Source organism: Oncorhynchus mykiss, chromosome 8 (genome assembly GCF_013265735.2).
Source record: "Oncorhynchus mykiss isolate Arlee chromosome 8, USDA_OmykA_1.1, whole genome shotgun sequence".
Taxonomy (NCBI): domain Eukaryota; kingdom Metazoa; phylum Chordata; class Actinopteri; order Salmoniformes; family Salmonidae; genus Oncorhynchus; species Oncorhynchus mykiss.
Window position 1 is genome coordinate 82,730,704 of NC_048572.1, and position 16,304 is coordinate 82,747,007.

Sequence of the window (16,304 nt, forward strand, 5' to 3'; positions counted from 1 at the left end):
CTGCAACAGGGTGATCAAATTAAGATCCTACAGCTGTAGTGTATAAATAATAGATTGAATATAGATTTTCTAAATCATTTCTGTACAGTCAGAGTTTGCCAATTGTAATTTCTGTTTTTCCAATCACAGACCCCACCGGCAGGAAACAAGAGTCAGTATGAGGAGATTGACATCCCTGTGGCATTGCTCAGCTACACTGACATGCTGGACATTAGGAAGGTGAGAGCAGAGGAGAGACCAACATCTTGTAAAATTCTGGTAACTTTCCCCAAATTCCCAGCTTTTCCTGAAATCCCTGGCTAGAAGATTATCCGGGGAAAAAATAATGAATAAGCAGGAATTTCAGAATCTTCCAAGAGGATTTCTGGACTACCTGGGAGTTTTTGGGAAACGTTACTGGAATTTTGCAACCCTTACAACCACACTGTTCAGTAGGACACACGAAACGCTGTGGAACATTCAGAACTATATCATATAGAACAGAGATGCCTCTCTGACGTGTAGCGTAAGTATTGAGGCTACAGGAATCATGTCAGCATCTCTATTCGTGACATTTTATATCTGCCGCCCTGATGAAACGAGACCCTGTTCAAAGAAAATTTATGTTTGTAACATTACTAACAAAGATCAACAAATCAGTTAATTAGTCAATTTACCCAAATGCTGTGTTTCCTGTTCCCTGCAGATGTTTGGACAGGGCAGAGAGGTGGCCATGTACGCGCCCAAGGAGCCCGTCCTGGACTACAACATGGTTATCATCTTCCTCATGGCTGTCGGGACGGTGGCCGTCGGAGGGTACTGGGCCGGTAGCAAGGACATCAAGAAGTAAGTCTGGTGGTAGTGGTGGTGGTGGTAGTAGTAGCAGTACTGGTGGTAGTAGTAGTAGCAGTACTGGTGGTGGTAGTAGTAGTAGTAGTAGCAGTACTGGTGGTAGTAGTAGTAGTAGTAGCAGTACTGGTGGTGGTGGTAGTAGTAGTAGTAGTAGTAGTAGTAGTACTGGTGGTAGTAGTAGTAGTAGTAGCACTACTAGTAGTAGTAGTAGTAGTAGCAGTACTGGTGGTGGTGTTAGTGGTGGTGGTAGTAGTAGTAGTAGTAGTAGTACTGGTGGTAGTAGTAGTAGTAGTAGTAGCACTACTAGTAGTAATAGTAGTAGCAGTACTGGTGGTAGTACTGGTGGTGGTAGTGGTGGTGGTGGTAGTAGTGGTGGTAGTAGTAGTAGTACTAGTAGTAGTGGTGGTGGTAGTAGTAGTAGTAGTGGCGGTGGTAGTAGTAGCAGTAGCAGTACTGGTGGTTGTGGTGGTGGTGGTAGTAGTAGTACTAGTAGTGGTGGTAGTAGTGATGGTGGTGATCATAGTACTAGTAGTGGTAGTAGTACTAGTAGTGATGGTAGTAATAGTAGTAGTAGTAGTAGTGGTGATTTTAGTAGTAGTAGTCGTAGTACTAGTGGTAGTAGTAGTACTAGTGGTAGTAGTAGTAGTAGTGGCGGTGGTAGTAGTAGTAGTAGTGGCGGTGGTAGTAGTAGTACTAGTCGTGGTAGTAGTAGTACTGGTGGTAGTAGTAGTAGTAGTAGCAGTACTGGTGGTGGTGGTAGTAGTGGTGGTGGTAGTAGTGGTGGTGGTAGTAGTAGTACTGGTGGTAGTAGTAGTAGCACTACTAGTAGTAGTAGTAGTAGCAGTACTGGTGGTGGTGGTAGTAGTAGTAGTAGCACTACTAGTAGTAGTAGTAGTAGTAGCAGTACTGGTGGTGGTGGTAGTAGTGGTGGTAGTAGTGGTGGTGGTAGTAGTAGTAGTAGTACTGGTGGTAGTAGTAGTAGTAGTAGCACTACTAGTAGTAGTAGTAGTAGTAGCAGTACTGGTGGTGGTAGTAGTAGTAGTAGTAGTAGCAGTACTGGTGGTGGTAGTGGTAGTAGTAGTAGTAGTGGCGGTGGTAGTAGTAGTAGTAGTGGCGGTGGTAGTAGTAGTACTAGTGGTAGTAGTAGTGGTGGTTGTAGTAGTAGTAGTAGCAGTACTGGTGGTGGTAGTAGTAGTAGTAGCAGTACTGGTGGTTGTGGTGGTGGTGGTAGTAGTAGTACTAGTAGTGGTGGTAGTAATAGTACTAGTAGTAGTAGTGGTGATTTTAGTAGTAGTAGTCGTAGTACTAGTGGTAGTAGTAGTACTAGTAGTGGTGGTAGTAGTATCAAACTACTACCACCACTACTAGTATCTCAAACCTTGGCCCTCTCGTTATCGAGGTAAGCTGGTCTGCGACCTTTAGCCATCTCGTAATTGAGGTGAGCTCGGTCTGGTGATAGAAAAACCGGGTGGGGGTTTTATTCGGAAGAGCAGAATAGGGTCTGTCCCAGGACACCAGACCATAACTGGGCTCAGGGGCTGTCCTCTGATTTAGTTAAACTCCAAAGGGAATTGGAGTTTCCTTCATTAAACAGTCCAAAATCACATTACACAATTTCACAAACAGTATCATCCTCACTCATTCATCTTATACAACAATTAGATGTAAAAGCCTCATATCTGAGGCTATTGTATAAACAGTGTTATGGTAATGTTGCCGTATTGTCTCTCATGAGTTTCACGCAATTGTACTAAACGGACCAGTTCGTAGCTGGATTCTTCACCGATCTTTTATATCTTCTCCAGAACATAAATATTGTTCGGACCTCAAGTTCTGTGAGGTGGAAGAAATGCCTTTGTTCTCTCTACAAAAACTCACTCTCTCTCTATACTGTGGCCATGAGGAGATAATCTCCTCGAGGGATTTACGACCTCTCTGACCACAGCAGCCTGGTTGTATGAGACAGAGAGAGGGGGATGGTGCTCGCTGTACCCAAAGAGGGCAACGTCATGACAAGTAGTAGTAGTAGTTGTGGTGGTGGTAGTAGTGGTAGTAGTAGTACTAGTAGTGGTGGTAGTAGTAGTAGTACTAGTAGTGGTGGTAGTAGTACTAGTGGTAGTGGTGGTAGTAGTAGTACTACTAGTAGTGGTGGTAGTAGTAGTACTACTAGTAGTAGTGGTGGTGGTAATAGTAGTGGTAGTAGTGGTGGTGGTAGTAGTAGTGGTAGTAGTAGTACTAGTAGTAGTAGTGGTAGTAGTGGTGGTGGTAGTAGTGGTGGTAGTACTAGTAGTGGTGGTGGTAGTAGTAGTAGTGGTGGTGGTGGTAGTAGTGGTGGTACTAGTGGTAGTAGTAGTAGTAGTAGTAGTAGTAGTAGTACTAGTAGTGGTAGTAGTACTAGTAGTAGTAGTAGTAGTAGTGGTGGTGGTAGTAGTAGTGGTGGTGGTAGTAGTAGTACTAGTAGTGGTAGTAGTAGTAGTAGTAGTAGTAGTAGTAGTAGTAGTAGTACTAGTAGTGGTGGTAGTAGTAGTACTAGTAGTGGTGGTAGTAGTGGTGGTAGTAGTGGTGGTAGTAGTGGTGGTGGTAGTAGTAGTACTAGTAGTGGTGGTAGTAGTGGTGGTAGTAGTAGTACTAGTAGTGGTGGTAGTAGTAATAAGGACATCAAGAAGTCTGACAGACAGTAAAAAGTATTCTCTCACAAAAGGACACCTGACTTTTTGATTTGTTGGTAGGACAGAGGTAGACACAAAAGATGGAGAGAGTTTGCTGAAATGGCAGGAGCCAGATTCCAATCCACGCTGCAGTGGTATATGTGATCCGGAGGCAACGGCTTAGACAGCTAGACAACCATAGGCCACTCCAACAGACATTTGTGGATAGCAGCGTGGTCTGAGACTACAATGAAAGCTAGTGTGGGAGGGGGAGTCTTGCCAGGCCACATAGTAGTGGCTTTATTTAGACCGTGGGTTAAATTATCAAGGGTTATCTCTGGGGAAAAGAGAGCGCTTTGGGCAGGGTAGAGAGAGAGGGGAAGAGTGAAGTTGCCTCTAGTCTAGATACTGAGCAGAGGTCAGTTCGGCAGGGGCTGGGCGATATGGGCAAAATATCACATCACAATATGTTTGATGTTTTTTTTAAAAATGTTTTTGGATAATAAAAGTTCTAAATATGCTTTATGAGTAGCTCATGACCTTAGGGTGGCAACACATACATTATATGTGATTTCAATGGGGCTTTGTCCCTTCTGATTGTTTTATACTGTTCAATGAAACTTCAACCAAAAGTTGGAATTTAGTGGGCACTTTGAATACAATGTTTGACATGACAACGAATGAAAAAGCCAGGGAGGGGCTCTTGTGGCACTGTAGGAACCAAAGTGTTGGTCAGTGTTTTCCAGTGGACCCTAAATCATGTTACATTAAATGTGTTCTCTTACTGTAGCTTTGATGTCGCGAAAATATTCATGCTTCGCCTATTCCTCTCTGATTTAGAATATACCTTACCATTGCACAAACAACATGCTGTATTAGCTAGCTAGCTACGTCTGCTCTGAATAAGTACATTTAACTAGCCAGCTAACTAGCGATTAGCATTAGCTAACACAATTTATTTTAGCCACAATTTGCTAAGAAAAGATACACACACTGATAGTGTAATTATAGAACACTTGTGGATTTATATTAAGATGCAAAGTGGAAAGCAGCATCGTTGTCACCAACATGCCGATTGTCACTGAAGTAGTTGTTACTTTTGATAACCACTACCACAGTTATTAAGCCTGTAAAGTCATACCGTATAAATAAAAAAATCACGACAGCTGTGATGAAAACAGGAAGTTTCAGCACAATTTAATAAATGCCAACAGATCATTTTTAATTAAATTGTACCTTTATTTAACTAGGCAAGTCAGTTAAGAACAGGGGCAGAACAACAGATTTGTACCTCGTCAGCTCGGGGGTTTGAACTTGCAACCTTCCGGTTACTAGTCCAACGCTCTTAACCACTAGGCTACCCTGCCGCCCCATTTGTTTGTACGACGTGGTGGGATCTTTTTTGTGGGAACGCCTTTGATGCGCAAATATTGATTATAATAACTATCATATCAAAATAAACTTAGTCATGGTGTGTGTGGTCCTTCCACTACGACTTTGGAAACCATGCAGTTTATTAGGCTACAGGTTAAATCATTTATGATGCATTTACAAGGTGATGAAAGTGCACAGTGATATTGACGCTCCTTTCCAATAAATATAAAGGGTCTGGGTGATATGATGATCGATGCTTGACTGCCGTTTGACAAATAAAAATATATTTTTTTATCTTATCCATAAAAGTCTCATTATAATATACTAGCCTACCCGCATTGTATCTTTGAGCGTTTGGCTAGAGAGCACGTGTCCAGACTAGAGTAGACACATTTGAAAAAGTGGAAAAAGTACATTTTGTGTGCATTATGTCAGGGGTTCCCAAATCTTTTCACTCAGGCCCTCCTTCCAGCATCGTGTGCCATGTCTATTTTTATGGGCACAAGCACTGTTCATTACTCAAACTGTTCACACCCCTGTTGTTGGTGGAGAGAACATTTTGCAGGTTTTAAAGCTTATTTCCAGCAATTCTATACATTTTGCCATGTCTAATGTGTATTCATGTGATATCTGAGTGACAAAGAAATGACAACAATATCTATGGGCTAAAAAACAGTTGACATGGTCTAGTTGACCTTTCTGACAAGTTATAAATATCTCTCTAAGGTCGACAATGACTAACATGACAAGAGGAACTGATGATGCACTGCCCAATTTAGAAATGGCACCTTGTGCCGTCTACTATTACAACTTTCAAGAGTAAATTGGGTAGTGGTACCCATCAGCCCCCGCGCCCCACCCGCCAACCCCTCGCGCCCCACCCGCCAACCCCTTGCGCCCCACCCGGGGCGCGAGCGGGGGGTTGGCGTGTGTGGAAGAGAGAGGGAGAGCGACGACACATAGCGAATGGAGTAAACCATGAAAACGGACATTACTAAACACGCCGGAGAAGCGTAACACATTTTAACAAACCAAACGTTGAAATAATGTTATACAAGGTAAATAAAACAACACAAACCGGTCCGTGCATCAATCCCCCCCCCTCCCCCCTTTACCCTCCCACTGACAGACCCCTCTTCATCCTACAGTTAAAGCCTCTCCAGGATTTGAGGAGGGTATTACAGCTGATCTTAGATCTTCTACCTGGAGGGGGGGGGGCTCTAGCTTTAGGATGAAGGGTGAAGACCAGTTGCCTCAGGATGGAGAGGGGTCTGTTACTGACGACAGTCCCCAGGGGCCTCCCTCACGTGTCCCTGTGGTGTCCCTCTGTCTGCAGGCGTTACCTGAAGCACAAGCGTGATGACAGCGTGGAGAAGCAGGACGAGGAGACGGTGGACGTGACGCCCATCATGATCTCTGTGTTCGTTGTCATGTGCTGCTCCATGCTGGTGCTGCTCTACTTCTTCTACGACCAACTGGGTACGACCTGGATCTATACCTGTCTCTACCTGTCTCTACCTGCCTCTACCTGTCTCTACCTGCCTCTACCTGTCTCTACCTGTCTCTACTTGTCTATACCGGTCTCTTAATCTAGTCTATGACCACCTGTATATACACCTGTACCCATCTATACCTGCCTCTACCTGCCTCTACCTGCCTCTACCTGCCTCTACCTGTCTCTACCTGTCTGTACCTGTCTCTACTTGTCTATACTTGTCTCTTAATCTAGTCTATGACCACCTGTATATACACCTGTACCCATCTATACCTGTCTCTGCCTGTCTATACTTGTCTCTTAATCTAGTCTATGACCACCTGTATATACACCTGTACCCATCTATACCTGTCTCTACCTGTCTATACCTGTCTCTTAATCTAGTCTATGACCACCTGTATATACACCTGTACCCATCTATACCTGTCTCTACCTGTCACTACCTGTCTATACCTGTCTCTTAATCTAGTCTATGACCACCTGTATATAAACCTGTACCCATCTATACCTGTCTCTACCTGTCACTACCTGTCTATACCTGTCTCTTAATCTAGTCTATGACCACCTATATATAAACCTGTACCCATCTCCACCTGTCTATACCTGTCTCTACCTGTCTATACCTGTCTCTTAATCTAGTCTATGACCACCTGTATATAAACCTGTACCCATCTCTACCTGTCTCTACCTGTCTCTTAATCTAGTCTATGACCACCTATATATAAACCTGTACCCATCTCCACCTGTCTATACCTGTCTCTACCTGTCTATACCTGTCTCTTAATCTAGTCTATGACCACCTATATATAAACCTGTACCCATCTCCACCTGTCTATACCTGTCTATACCTGTCTCTTAATCTAGTCTATGACCACCTATATATAAACCTGTACCCATCTCCACCTGTCTATACCTGTCTCTACCTGTCTATACCTGTCTCTTAATCTAGTCTATGACCACCTATATATAAACCTGTACCCATCTCCACCTGTCTATACCTGTCTCTACCTGTCTCTACCTATCTATACCTGTCTCTTCATCTAGTCTATGACCACCTATATATAAACCTGTACCCATCTCTACCTGTCTCTACCTGTCTATACCTGTCTATACCTGTCTCTACGGGTATGGGTACTGTCTCTCCGCCTTTACCTGTCTCTCCGCCTTCAACTGTCTCTCTGCTTTACCTTTCTCTCCGCCTTTACCTGTCTCTCTGCCTTTACCTGTCTCTCTGACTTTCTCACTGGTCTACATTCACTTATCTCTGTCTGTGTAGTGTCTATGATCATTGTTGTATTCTATCCTCTCTGTCTGTGTAGTGTCTATGATCATTGTTGTATTCTATCCTCTCTGTCTGTGTAGTGTCTATGATCATTGTTGTATTCTATCCTCTCTGTCTGTAGTGTCTATGATCGTTGTTGTATTCTATCCTCTCTGTCTGTGTAGTGTCTATGATCGTTGTTGTATTCTATCCTCTCTGTCTGTGTAGTGTCTATGATCGTTGTTGTATTCTATCCTCTCTGTCTGTGTAGTGTCTATGATCATTGTTGTATTCTATCCTCTCTGTCTGTAGTGTCTATGATCGTTGTTGTATTCTATCCTCTCTGTCTGTGTAGTGTCTATGATCATTGTTGTATTCTATCCTCTCTGTCTGCGTAGTTTATATGATCATTGGGATATTCTGCCTGGCCTCGTCTGTTGGCCTGTACAGCTGTCTCTGGCCCTTTGTTAGGAGACTCCCCTTCGGGAAGTGCAGGTGAGAGACTTACCATCAACCTAACAAATATCTGTTCATAATCACCAGGAAGTAGTCCACAATCAAGCTAACAAAGATCTGTTTATAATCACCAGGAAGTAGTCCACAATCAACCTAACAACAACACAAATCACAAGAGGATTACACAATCAACCCCAAAAAATAAAACAGAAATTGAATCAAAGCAAATAGTTGACTCTTCTCCATCTATTGTTGTATTTTTTTTATTTATTTACTTTTTCCAACTTTTTCCTGATGTGTGTGTGTGTGTGTGCAGGATCCCAGAGAACAACTTGCCTTACTGCCACAAGAGGCCTCAGGTCCGCATGCTGCTGTTGTCAGCCTTCTGCATCGGAGTCAGCGTCACCTGGGGTGTGTTCCGCAACGAAGACCAGTGAGTATTAGAGTGGCAAAATTCCGGAATATTCGGAAAGTAACTTCTACAAAATTCCGGAATATTCGGAAAAGTAACTTCTATAAAATTCCCAGGTTTTCCATAAATCCCAGTTAGAGGATTCACGGATTTCCTGTTTATTCCTGGAATCTTCCAACCGTCTTACTGGTTGTCTACGCTAGAGGAATGAGTAATGTTGCCTGAGACCTGAAGACTGGCTTGAGCCTTTAGCTCCCAGATCTAATGAACGCTTAGGCATCAGGTTTCAGCTCCGTGGCCAACATAGTCTTCCTGAGGCGTTTATTTTATTCTTAGGTGGTAGATCAGATTTAATATTGCAGATAGATTGTAGCCTCCATCAATGTATTTGTCTGCATAATTTTCAATCCCCCATATATTTTTTTTTAATGTCTATACGTACATATCTTTTTAAAATATATTTTCCTTTATCATTTTCAACTAACCCTACCACCCGAGTAAACTAATGAACAACAACATTAAACTGAGATATGACTGAAGAGTTAATTTCTCCACAAATAGACAGGTGTTTTCCTTTATCATTTTCAACTAACCCTACCACCCCTCCTCTAATGGGAGTAAACTAATGAACAACAACATTAAACTGAGATATGACTGAAGAGTTAATCAGGGTGATGTCTCCAAAAATAGACAGGTATTTTCCTTTCCAAGGTAGCAAGATCTTATCTATTTTTGCTAACTTTCTATACAAATTTATTGGAGTGAGATAATTTCTTTCTTTCAGGATATATACAGTGGGGCAAAAAAGTATTTAGTCAGCCACCAATTGTGCAAGTTCTCCCACTTAAAAAAATCACATTGTAGGATTTTTAATTAATTTATTTGCAAATTATGGTGGAAGATAAGTATTTGGTCACCTACAAACAAGCAAGATTTCTGGCTCTCACAGACCTGTAACTTCTTCTTTAAGAGGCTCCCCTGTCCTCCACTCGTTACCTGTATTAATGGCACCTGTTTGAACTTGTTATCAGTATAAAAGGTAGCCTGGTTTTCACCTGGGTCTTAACCCTGCCCTGTGCAACTGGGTCCTAGACTTTATGATGGGCCGCCCCCAGGTGGTGAAGGTAGGAAACAACATCTCCACTTCACTGACCCTCAACACTGGGGTCCCACAAGGGTTTGTGCTCAACCCCCTCCTGTACCCCCTGTTCACCCACGACTACGTGGCCATGCACGCCTCCAACTCAATCATCAAGTTTGCAGACGACACACCAGTAGTGGGCTTGATTACCAACAACGATAAGACAGTCTACAGGGAGGATGTGAGGGCACTCGAAGTGTGGTGTCAGGAAAATAACCTCACACTCAACATCAACAAAACAAAGGAGGTGATTGTGGATTTCAGGAAACAGCAGAGGGAGCACCCCCCTATCCACATCGAAGGGATAGCAGTGGGGAAGGTGGAAAGTTTTAAGTTCCTGGGCGTACACATCACGGACAAACTGAAATGGTCCACCCACACAGACAGTGTGGTGAAGAAGGTGCAACAGCGCCTCTTCAACCTCAGGAGGCTGAAAAAATGTGGCTTGTCACCCAAAACCCTGACAAACTTTTACAGATGCACAATCGAGAGCATTCTGTCGGGCTGTATCACAGCCTGGTACGGCAACTGCTCCGCCCTCAACCGCAAGGCTCTCCAGTGGGTGGTGTGGTCTGCACAAAGCATCACCAGGGGCAAACTACCTGCCCTCCATGACACCTACAGCACCCGATGTCACAGGGAGGCCAAAAAGATCATCAAGGACATCAACCACCCACGCCACTGCCTGTTCACACCGCTACAATCCAGAAGGTGAGGTCAGTACAGGTGCATCAAAGCTGGGACCGAGAGACTGAAATCACCTTCTATTCAAGGCCATCAGACTGCTAAGCAGCAATCACTAACTCAGAGAGGCTGCTGCCTACATACAGACCCAATCACTAACTCAGAGAGGCTGCTGCCTACATTGAGACCCAATCACTAACTCAGAGAGGCTGCTGCCTACATTGAGACCCAATCACTAACTCAGAGAGACTGCTGCCTACATTGAGACCCAATCACTAACTCAGAGAGGCTGCTGCCTACATTGAGACCCAATCACTAACTCAGAGAGACTGCTGCCTACATTGAGACCCAATCACTAACTCAGAGAGGCTGCTGCCTACATTGAGACCCAATCACTAACTCAGAGAGGCTGCTGCCTACATACAGACCCAATCACTAACTCAGAGAGGCTGCTGCCTACATTGAGACCCAATCACTAACTCAGAGAGGCTGCTGCCTACATTGAGACCCAATCACTAACTCAGAGAGGCTGCTGCCTATATTGAGATCCAATCACTGACCACTTTAATAAATGGCTCACTTGTCACTTTATACAAAGCCACTTTAAATAACGCCACTTTAATAATGTTCACATGTCTTACATTACTCATATCACATGTACACTACCGTTTGGGGTCACTTAGAATTGTCCTTGTTTTTGAAAGGAAGGCACATTTTTTTTGTCCATTAAAATAACATCAAATTGATCAGAAATACAGTGTAGACATGGTTAATGTTGTAAATGACTATTGTAGCTGGAAAGGGCAGTTTTTTTTATTTCATTGAATATCTACATAGGCGTACAGAGGCCCATTTATCAGCAGCCATCACTCCTGTGTTCCAATGGCACGTTGTGTTTGCTAATCCAAGTTAATAATTTTAAAAGGCTAATTGATCATTAGAAAACCATTTTGCAATTATGTTAGCAAAGCTGAAAACTGTTGTCCTGATTAAAGAAGCAATAAAACTGGCCTTCTTTAGACTAGTTGAATATCTGGAGCATCAGCATTTGTGGGTTTGATTACAGGCTCAAAATGGCCAGAAGCAAATAACTTTCTTCTAAAGCTCGTCAGTCTATTCTTGTTCTGAGAAATGAAGTCTATTATTCCATGCGAGAAATTGCCAAGAAACTGAAGATCTTGTACAACGCGGTGTACTACTCCCTTCACAGAACAGCTCAAACTGGCTCTAACCAGAATAGAAAGAGGAGTGGGAGGCCCCGGTGCACAACTTAGCAAGAGGACAAGTACATTAGAGTGTCTAGTTTGAGAAACAGACAAGGATATCCCTGCCAGCCAAACCCTCCCTAACCCGGACAGCGTTGGGCCAATTGTGGACCTCCCGGTCGCGGCCGGCTGCAACAGAGCCTGGGCCCGAACCCAGAATCTCTGGTGGCACAGCTAGCACTGCGATGCAGTACCTTAGACCACTGCGCCACACAAGAGGCCCGATTTAAAAATAATAATAATATAAAATAAATCCACATACTTCGCTTTGGTTAGTGGATATGGAGGAGACTGAAACAAAAACATATGCTTTAAGTCCTTCACTTCCTCTTTCAAAATGTAATTTGGTGAATCATGGGTGACTGTCATTTGTAACAAGTTTAAGTCAATTATTTTTGGTAGCATTTCTGTATTTAAGATTGAAAAAATATTGTCCTTGGAAGTCAGAGACAGGATTGTTTTGAGGCACAGATCTAGGGAAGGGTACCATTTGAAGGTCCCCAAGAACACAGTGGCCTCCATCATTCTTAAATGGAAAAAGTCTGGAACCACCAAGACTTCCTAGAGCTGTCCGCCCGGCCAAACTGAGCAATTGAGTTCCTCTGTGGAGATGGGAGAACCTTCCAGATGGACAACCATCTCTGCAGCACTCCACCAATCAGGCCTTTATGGTAGAGTGGCCAGATGGAAGCCACTCCTCAGTAAAAGGCACATAACAGCCTGCTTGGAGTTTGCCAAAAGGCACCTAAAGGACTTTCAGACCATGAGAAACAAGATTCTCTGGTTTGATGAAACCAAGATTGAACTCTTTGACCTGAATGCCAAGCGTCACGCCTGGAGGAAACCTGTCAACATCCCTACGGTGAAGCATGGTGGTGGCAGCATCACGCTGTGGGGATGTTTTTCAGCTGCAGGGACTGGGAGACTAGTCAGGATTGAGGGAAAGATGAACAAAGCAACATACAGAGATCCTTGATGAAAACCTGCTCCAGAGCGCTTAGGACCTCAGACTGGGGCGAAGGTTCACCTTCCAACAGGACAACGACCCTAAGTACACAGCCAAGACAATGCAGGAGTGGCTTCGGGACAAGTCTCTAAATATCCTTGAGTGGCCCAGCCGGACTTGAACCCAATTTAACACCTCTGGAGAGACCTGAAAATAGCTGTGCAGCAACTTCCCTCTTCCAACCTGACAGAACTTGAGAGGATCTTCTGAGATGAATGTGAGAAACTCGCTAAATACAGGTGTGCCAAGCTTGTGCCGTCGTACCCAAGAAGACTCGAGGCTGTAATCGCTGCCAAAGGTGCTTCAACAAAGTAGTGATTAAAGGTTCTGAATACTAATGCAGATGTAATATTTCAGTTCAATAAAAATGTAAAAAATAAAAACATTTTCGAATAAGGCTTCAACGTAACAAAGTGGAAAAAGTCTAAGGGTTTTAATACCTTTAGAATGAACTGTATACGCCAATTATTTGATGGTCCGACCGCATTCTGTCCCCTGTCAACTTTTAATTTAAATGTTTTTACTTTTGGTGCCAAAGAGAATGAAATAAGAAAGTAGTCAAGACGACTAGCTTGATTGAGCCTCCGCCATGTGTATGTGTATGTGTATGTGTATATGTATATATATCTCACTAGGTCAGGATATTAAACCTCCTCCATGTATATCTCACGAGGTCAGGATATTAAACCTCCTCCATGTATATCTCACTAGGTCAGGATATTAAACCTCCTCCATGTATATCTCACTAGGTCAGGATATTAAACCTCCTCCATGTATATCTCACTAGGTCAGGATATTAAACCTCCTCCATGTATATCTCACTAGGTCAGGATATTAAACCTCCATGTATATCTCACTAGGTCAGGATATTAAACCTCCTCCATGTATATCTCACTAGGTCAGGATATTAAACCTCCTCCATGTATATCTCACTAGGTCAGGATATTAAACCTCCTCCATGTATATCTCACTAGGTCAGGATATTAAACCTCCTCCATGTATATCTCACTAGGTCAGGATATTAAACCTCCTCCATGTATATCTCACTAGGTCAGGATATTAAACCTCCTCCATGTATATCTCACTAGGTCAGGGTATTAAACCTCCTCCATGTATATCTCACTAGGTCAGGATATTAAACCTCCTCCATGTATATCTCACTAGGTCAGGATATTAAACCTCCTCCATGTATATCTCACTAGGTCAGGGTATTAAACCTCCATGTATATCTCACTAGGTCAGGGTATTAAACCTCCATGTATATCTCACTAGGTCAGGATATTAAACCTCCTCCATGTATATCTCACTAGGTCAGGGTATTAAACCTCCATGTATATCTCACTAGGTCAGGGTATTAAACCTCCATGTATATCTCACTAGGTCAGGATATTAAACCTCCTCCATGTATATCTCACTAGGTCAGGATATTAAACCTCCTCCATGTATATCTCACTAGGTCAGGATATTAAACCTCTTCCATGTATATCTCACTAGGTCAGGATATTAAACCTCCATGTATATCTCACTAGGTCAGGATATTAAACCTCCGCCATGTATATCTCACTAGGTCAGGATATTAAACCTCCTCCATGTATATCTCACTAGGTCAGGATATTAAACCTCCTCCATGTATATCTCACTAGGTCAGGATATTAAACCTCCTCCATGTATATCTCACTAGGTCAGGATATTAAACCTCCTCCATGTATATCTCACTAGGTCAGGATATTAAACCTCCTCCATGTATATCTCACTAGGTCAGGATATTAAACCTCCTCCATGTATATCTCACTAGGTCAGGATATTAAACCTCCTCCATGTATATCTCACTAGGTCAGGATATTAAACCTCCTCCATGTATATCTCACTAGGTCAGGATATTAAACCTCCTCCATGTATATCTCACTAGGTCAGGATATTAAACCTCCTCCATGTATATCTCACTAGGTCAGGGTATTAAACCTCCTCCATGTATATCTCACTAGGTCAGGATATTAAACCTCCTCCATGTATATCTCACTAGGTCAGGATATTAAACCTCCTCCATGTATATCTCACTAGGTCAGGATATTAAACCTCCTCCATGTATATCTCACTAGGTCAGGGTATTAAACCTCCATGTATATTTCACTAGGTCAGGATATTAAACCTCCTCCATGTATATCTCACTAGGTCAGGGTATTAAACCTCCATGTATATCTCACTAGGTCAGGATATTAAACCTCCCCATGTATATCTCACTAGGTCAGGATATTAAACCTCCTCCATGTATATCTCACTAGGTCAGGATATTAAACCTCCTCCATGTATATCTCACTAGGTCAGGGTATTAAACCTCCTCCATGTATATCTCACTAGGTCAGGATATTAAACCTCCTCCATGTATATCTCACTAGGTCAGGATATTAAACCTCCTCCATGTATATCTCACTAGGTCAGGATATTAAACCTCCTCCATGTATATCTCTCTAGGTCAGGATATTAAACCTCCTCCATGTATATCTCACTAGGTCAGGATATTAAACCTCCATGTATATCTCACTAGGTCAGGATATTAAACCTCCCCATGTATATCTCACTAGGTCAGGATATTAAACCTCCTCCATGTATATCTCACTAGGTCAGGATATTAAACCTCCTCCATGTATATCTCACTAGGTCAGGATATTAAACCTCCTCCATGTATATCTCTCTAGGTCAGGATATTAAACCTCCTCCATGTATATCTCACTAGGTCAGGATATTAAACCTCCTCCATGTATATCTCACTAGGTCAGGATATTAAACCTCCTCCATGTATATCTCACTAGGTCAGGTTACTAAACCTCCTCCATGTATATCTCACTAGGTCAGGGTATTAAACCTCCATGTATATCTCACTAGGTCAGGGTATTAAACCTCCATGTATATCTCACTAGGTCAGGATATTAAACCTCCTCCATGTATATCTCACTAGGTCAGGGTATTAAACCTCCATGTATATCTCACTAGGTCAGGGTATTAAACCTCCATGTATATCTCACTAGGTCAGGATATTAAACCTCCATGTATATCTCACTAGGTCAGGATATTAAACCTCCTCCATGTATATCTCACTAGGTCAGGATATTAAACCTCCTCCATGTATATCTCACTAGGTCAGGATATTAAACCTCCTCCATGTATATCTCACTAGGTCAGGTTACTAAACCTCCTCCATGTATATCTCACTAGGTCAGGGTATTAAACCTCCATGTATATCTCACTAGGTCAGGGTATTAAACCTCCATGTATATCTCACTAGGTCAGGATATTAAACCTCCTCCATGTATATCTCACTAGGTCAGGGTATTAAACCTCCATGTATATCTCACTAGGTCAGGGTATTAAACCTCCATGTATATCTCACTAGGTCAGGGTATTAAACCTCCATGTATATCTCACTAGGTCAGGGTATTAAACCTCCATGTATATCTCACTAGGTCAGGATATTAAACCTCCATGTATATCTCACTAGGTCAGGGTATTAAACCTCCATGTATATCTCACTAGGTCAGGATATTAAACCTCCATATATCCACTAGTTCTAATATATCCATGACATTCGTGATTTCCTTAAGTGCATGAGGTTGATAGGTTATAGTGTGATTTCCTTTACGGTCCATAGAGATATTTAAAACTATATTATAATCTCCCACCATAATCATTTATTTTATGTTTTATTTTTTATTTTATTTAACCTTTTATTTAAC

General features: G+C 42.5%; 1 protein-coding gene across 2 annotated transcripts in view; it reads left to right on the forward strand.

The window, feature by feature from the left end:
* LOC110530781 (signal peptide peptidase-like 2B) overlaps positions 1 to 16,304 on the forward strand; it is a 29,524-nt gene that overhangs the window by 2,222 nt on the left and 10,998 nt on the right. For both annotated transcript variants that reach the window (XR_005052974.1, XM_036986531.1), the window contains exons 4-8: positions 130 to 219; positions 686 to 825; positions 6,190 to 6,332; positions 8,008 to 8,104; positions 8,382 to 8,498. Coding sequence is in view for 1 of the 2 variants with exons in the window: in XM_036986531.1 (XP_036842426.1) it covers positions 130 to 219; positions 686 to 825; positions 6,190 to 6,332; positions 8,008 to 8,104; positions 8,382 to 8,498 (587 nt within the window). In the remaining variant the exon portion in view is untranslated. The remainder of the gene's footprint in view (positions 1 to 129; positions 220 to 685; positions 826 to 6,189; positions 6,333 to 8,007; positions 8,105 to 8,381; positions 8,499 to 16,304) is intronic.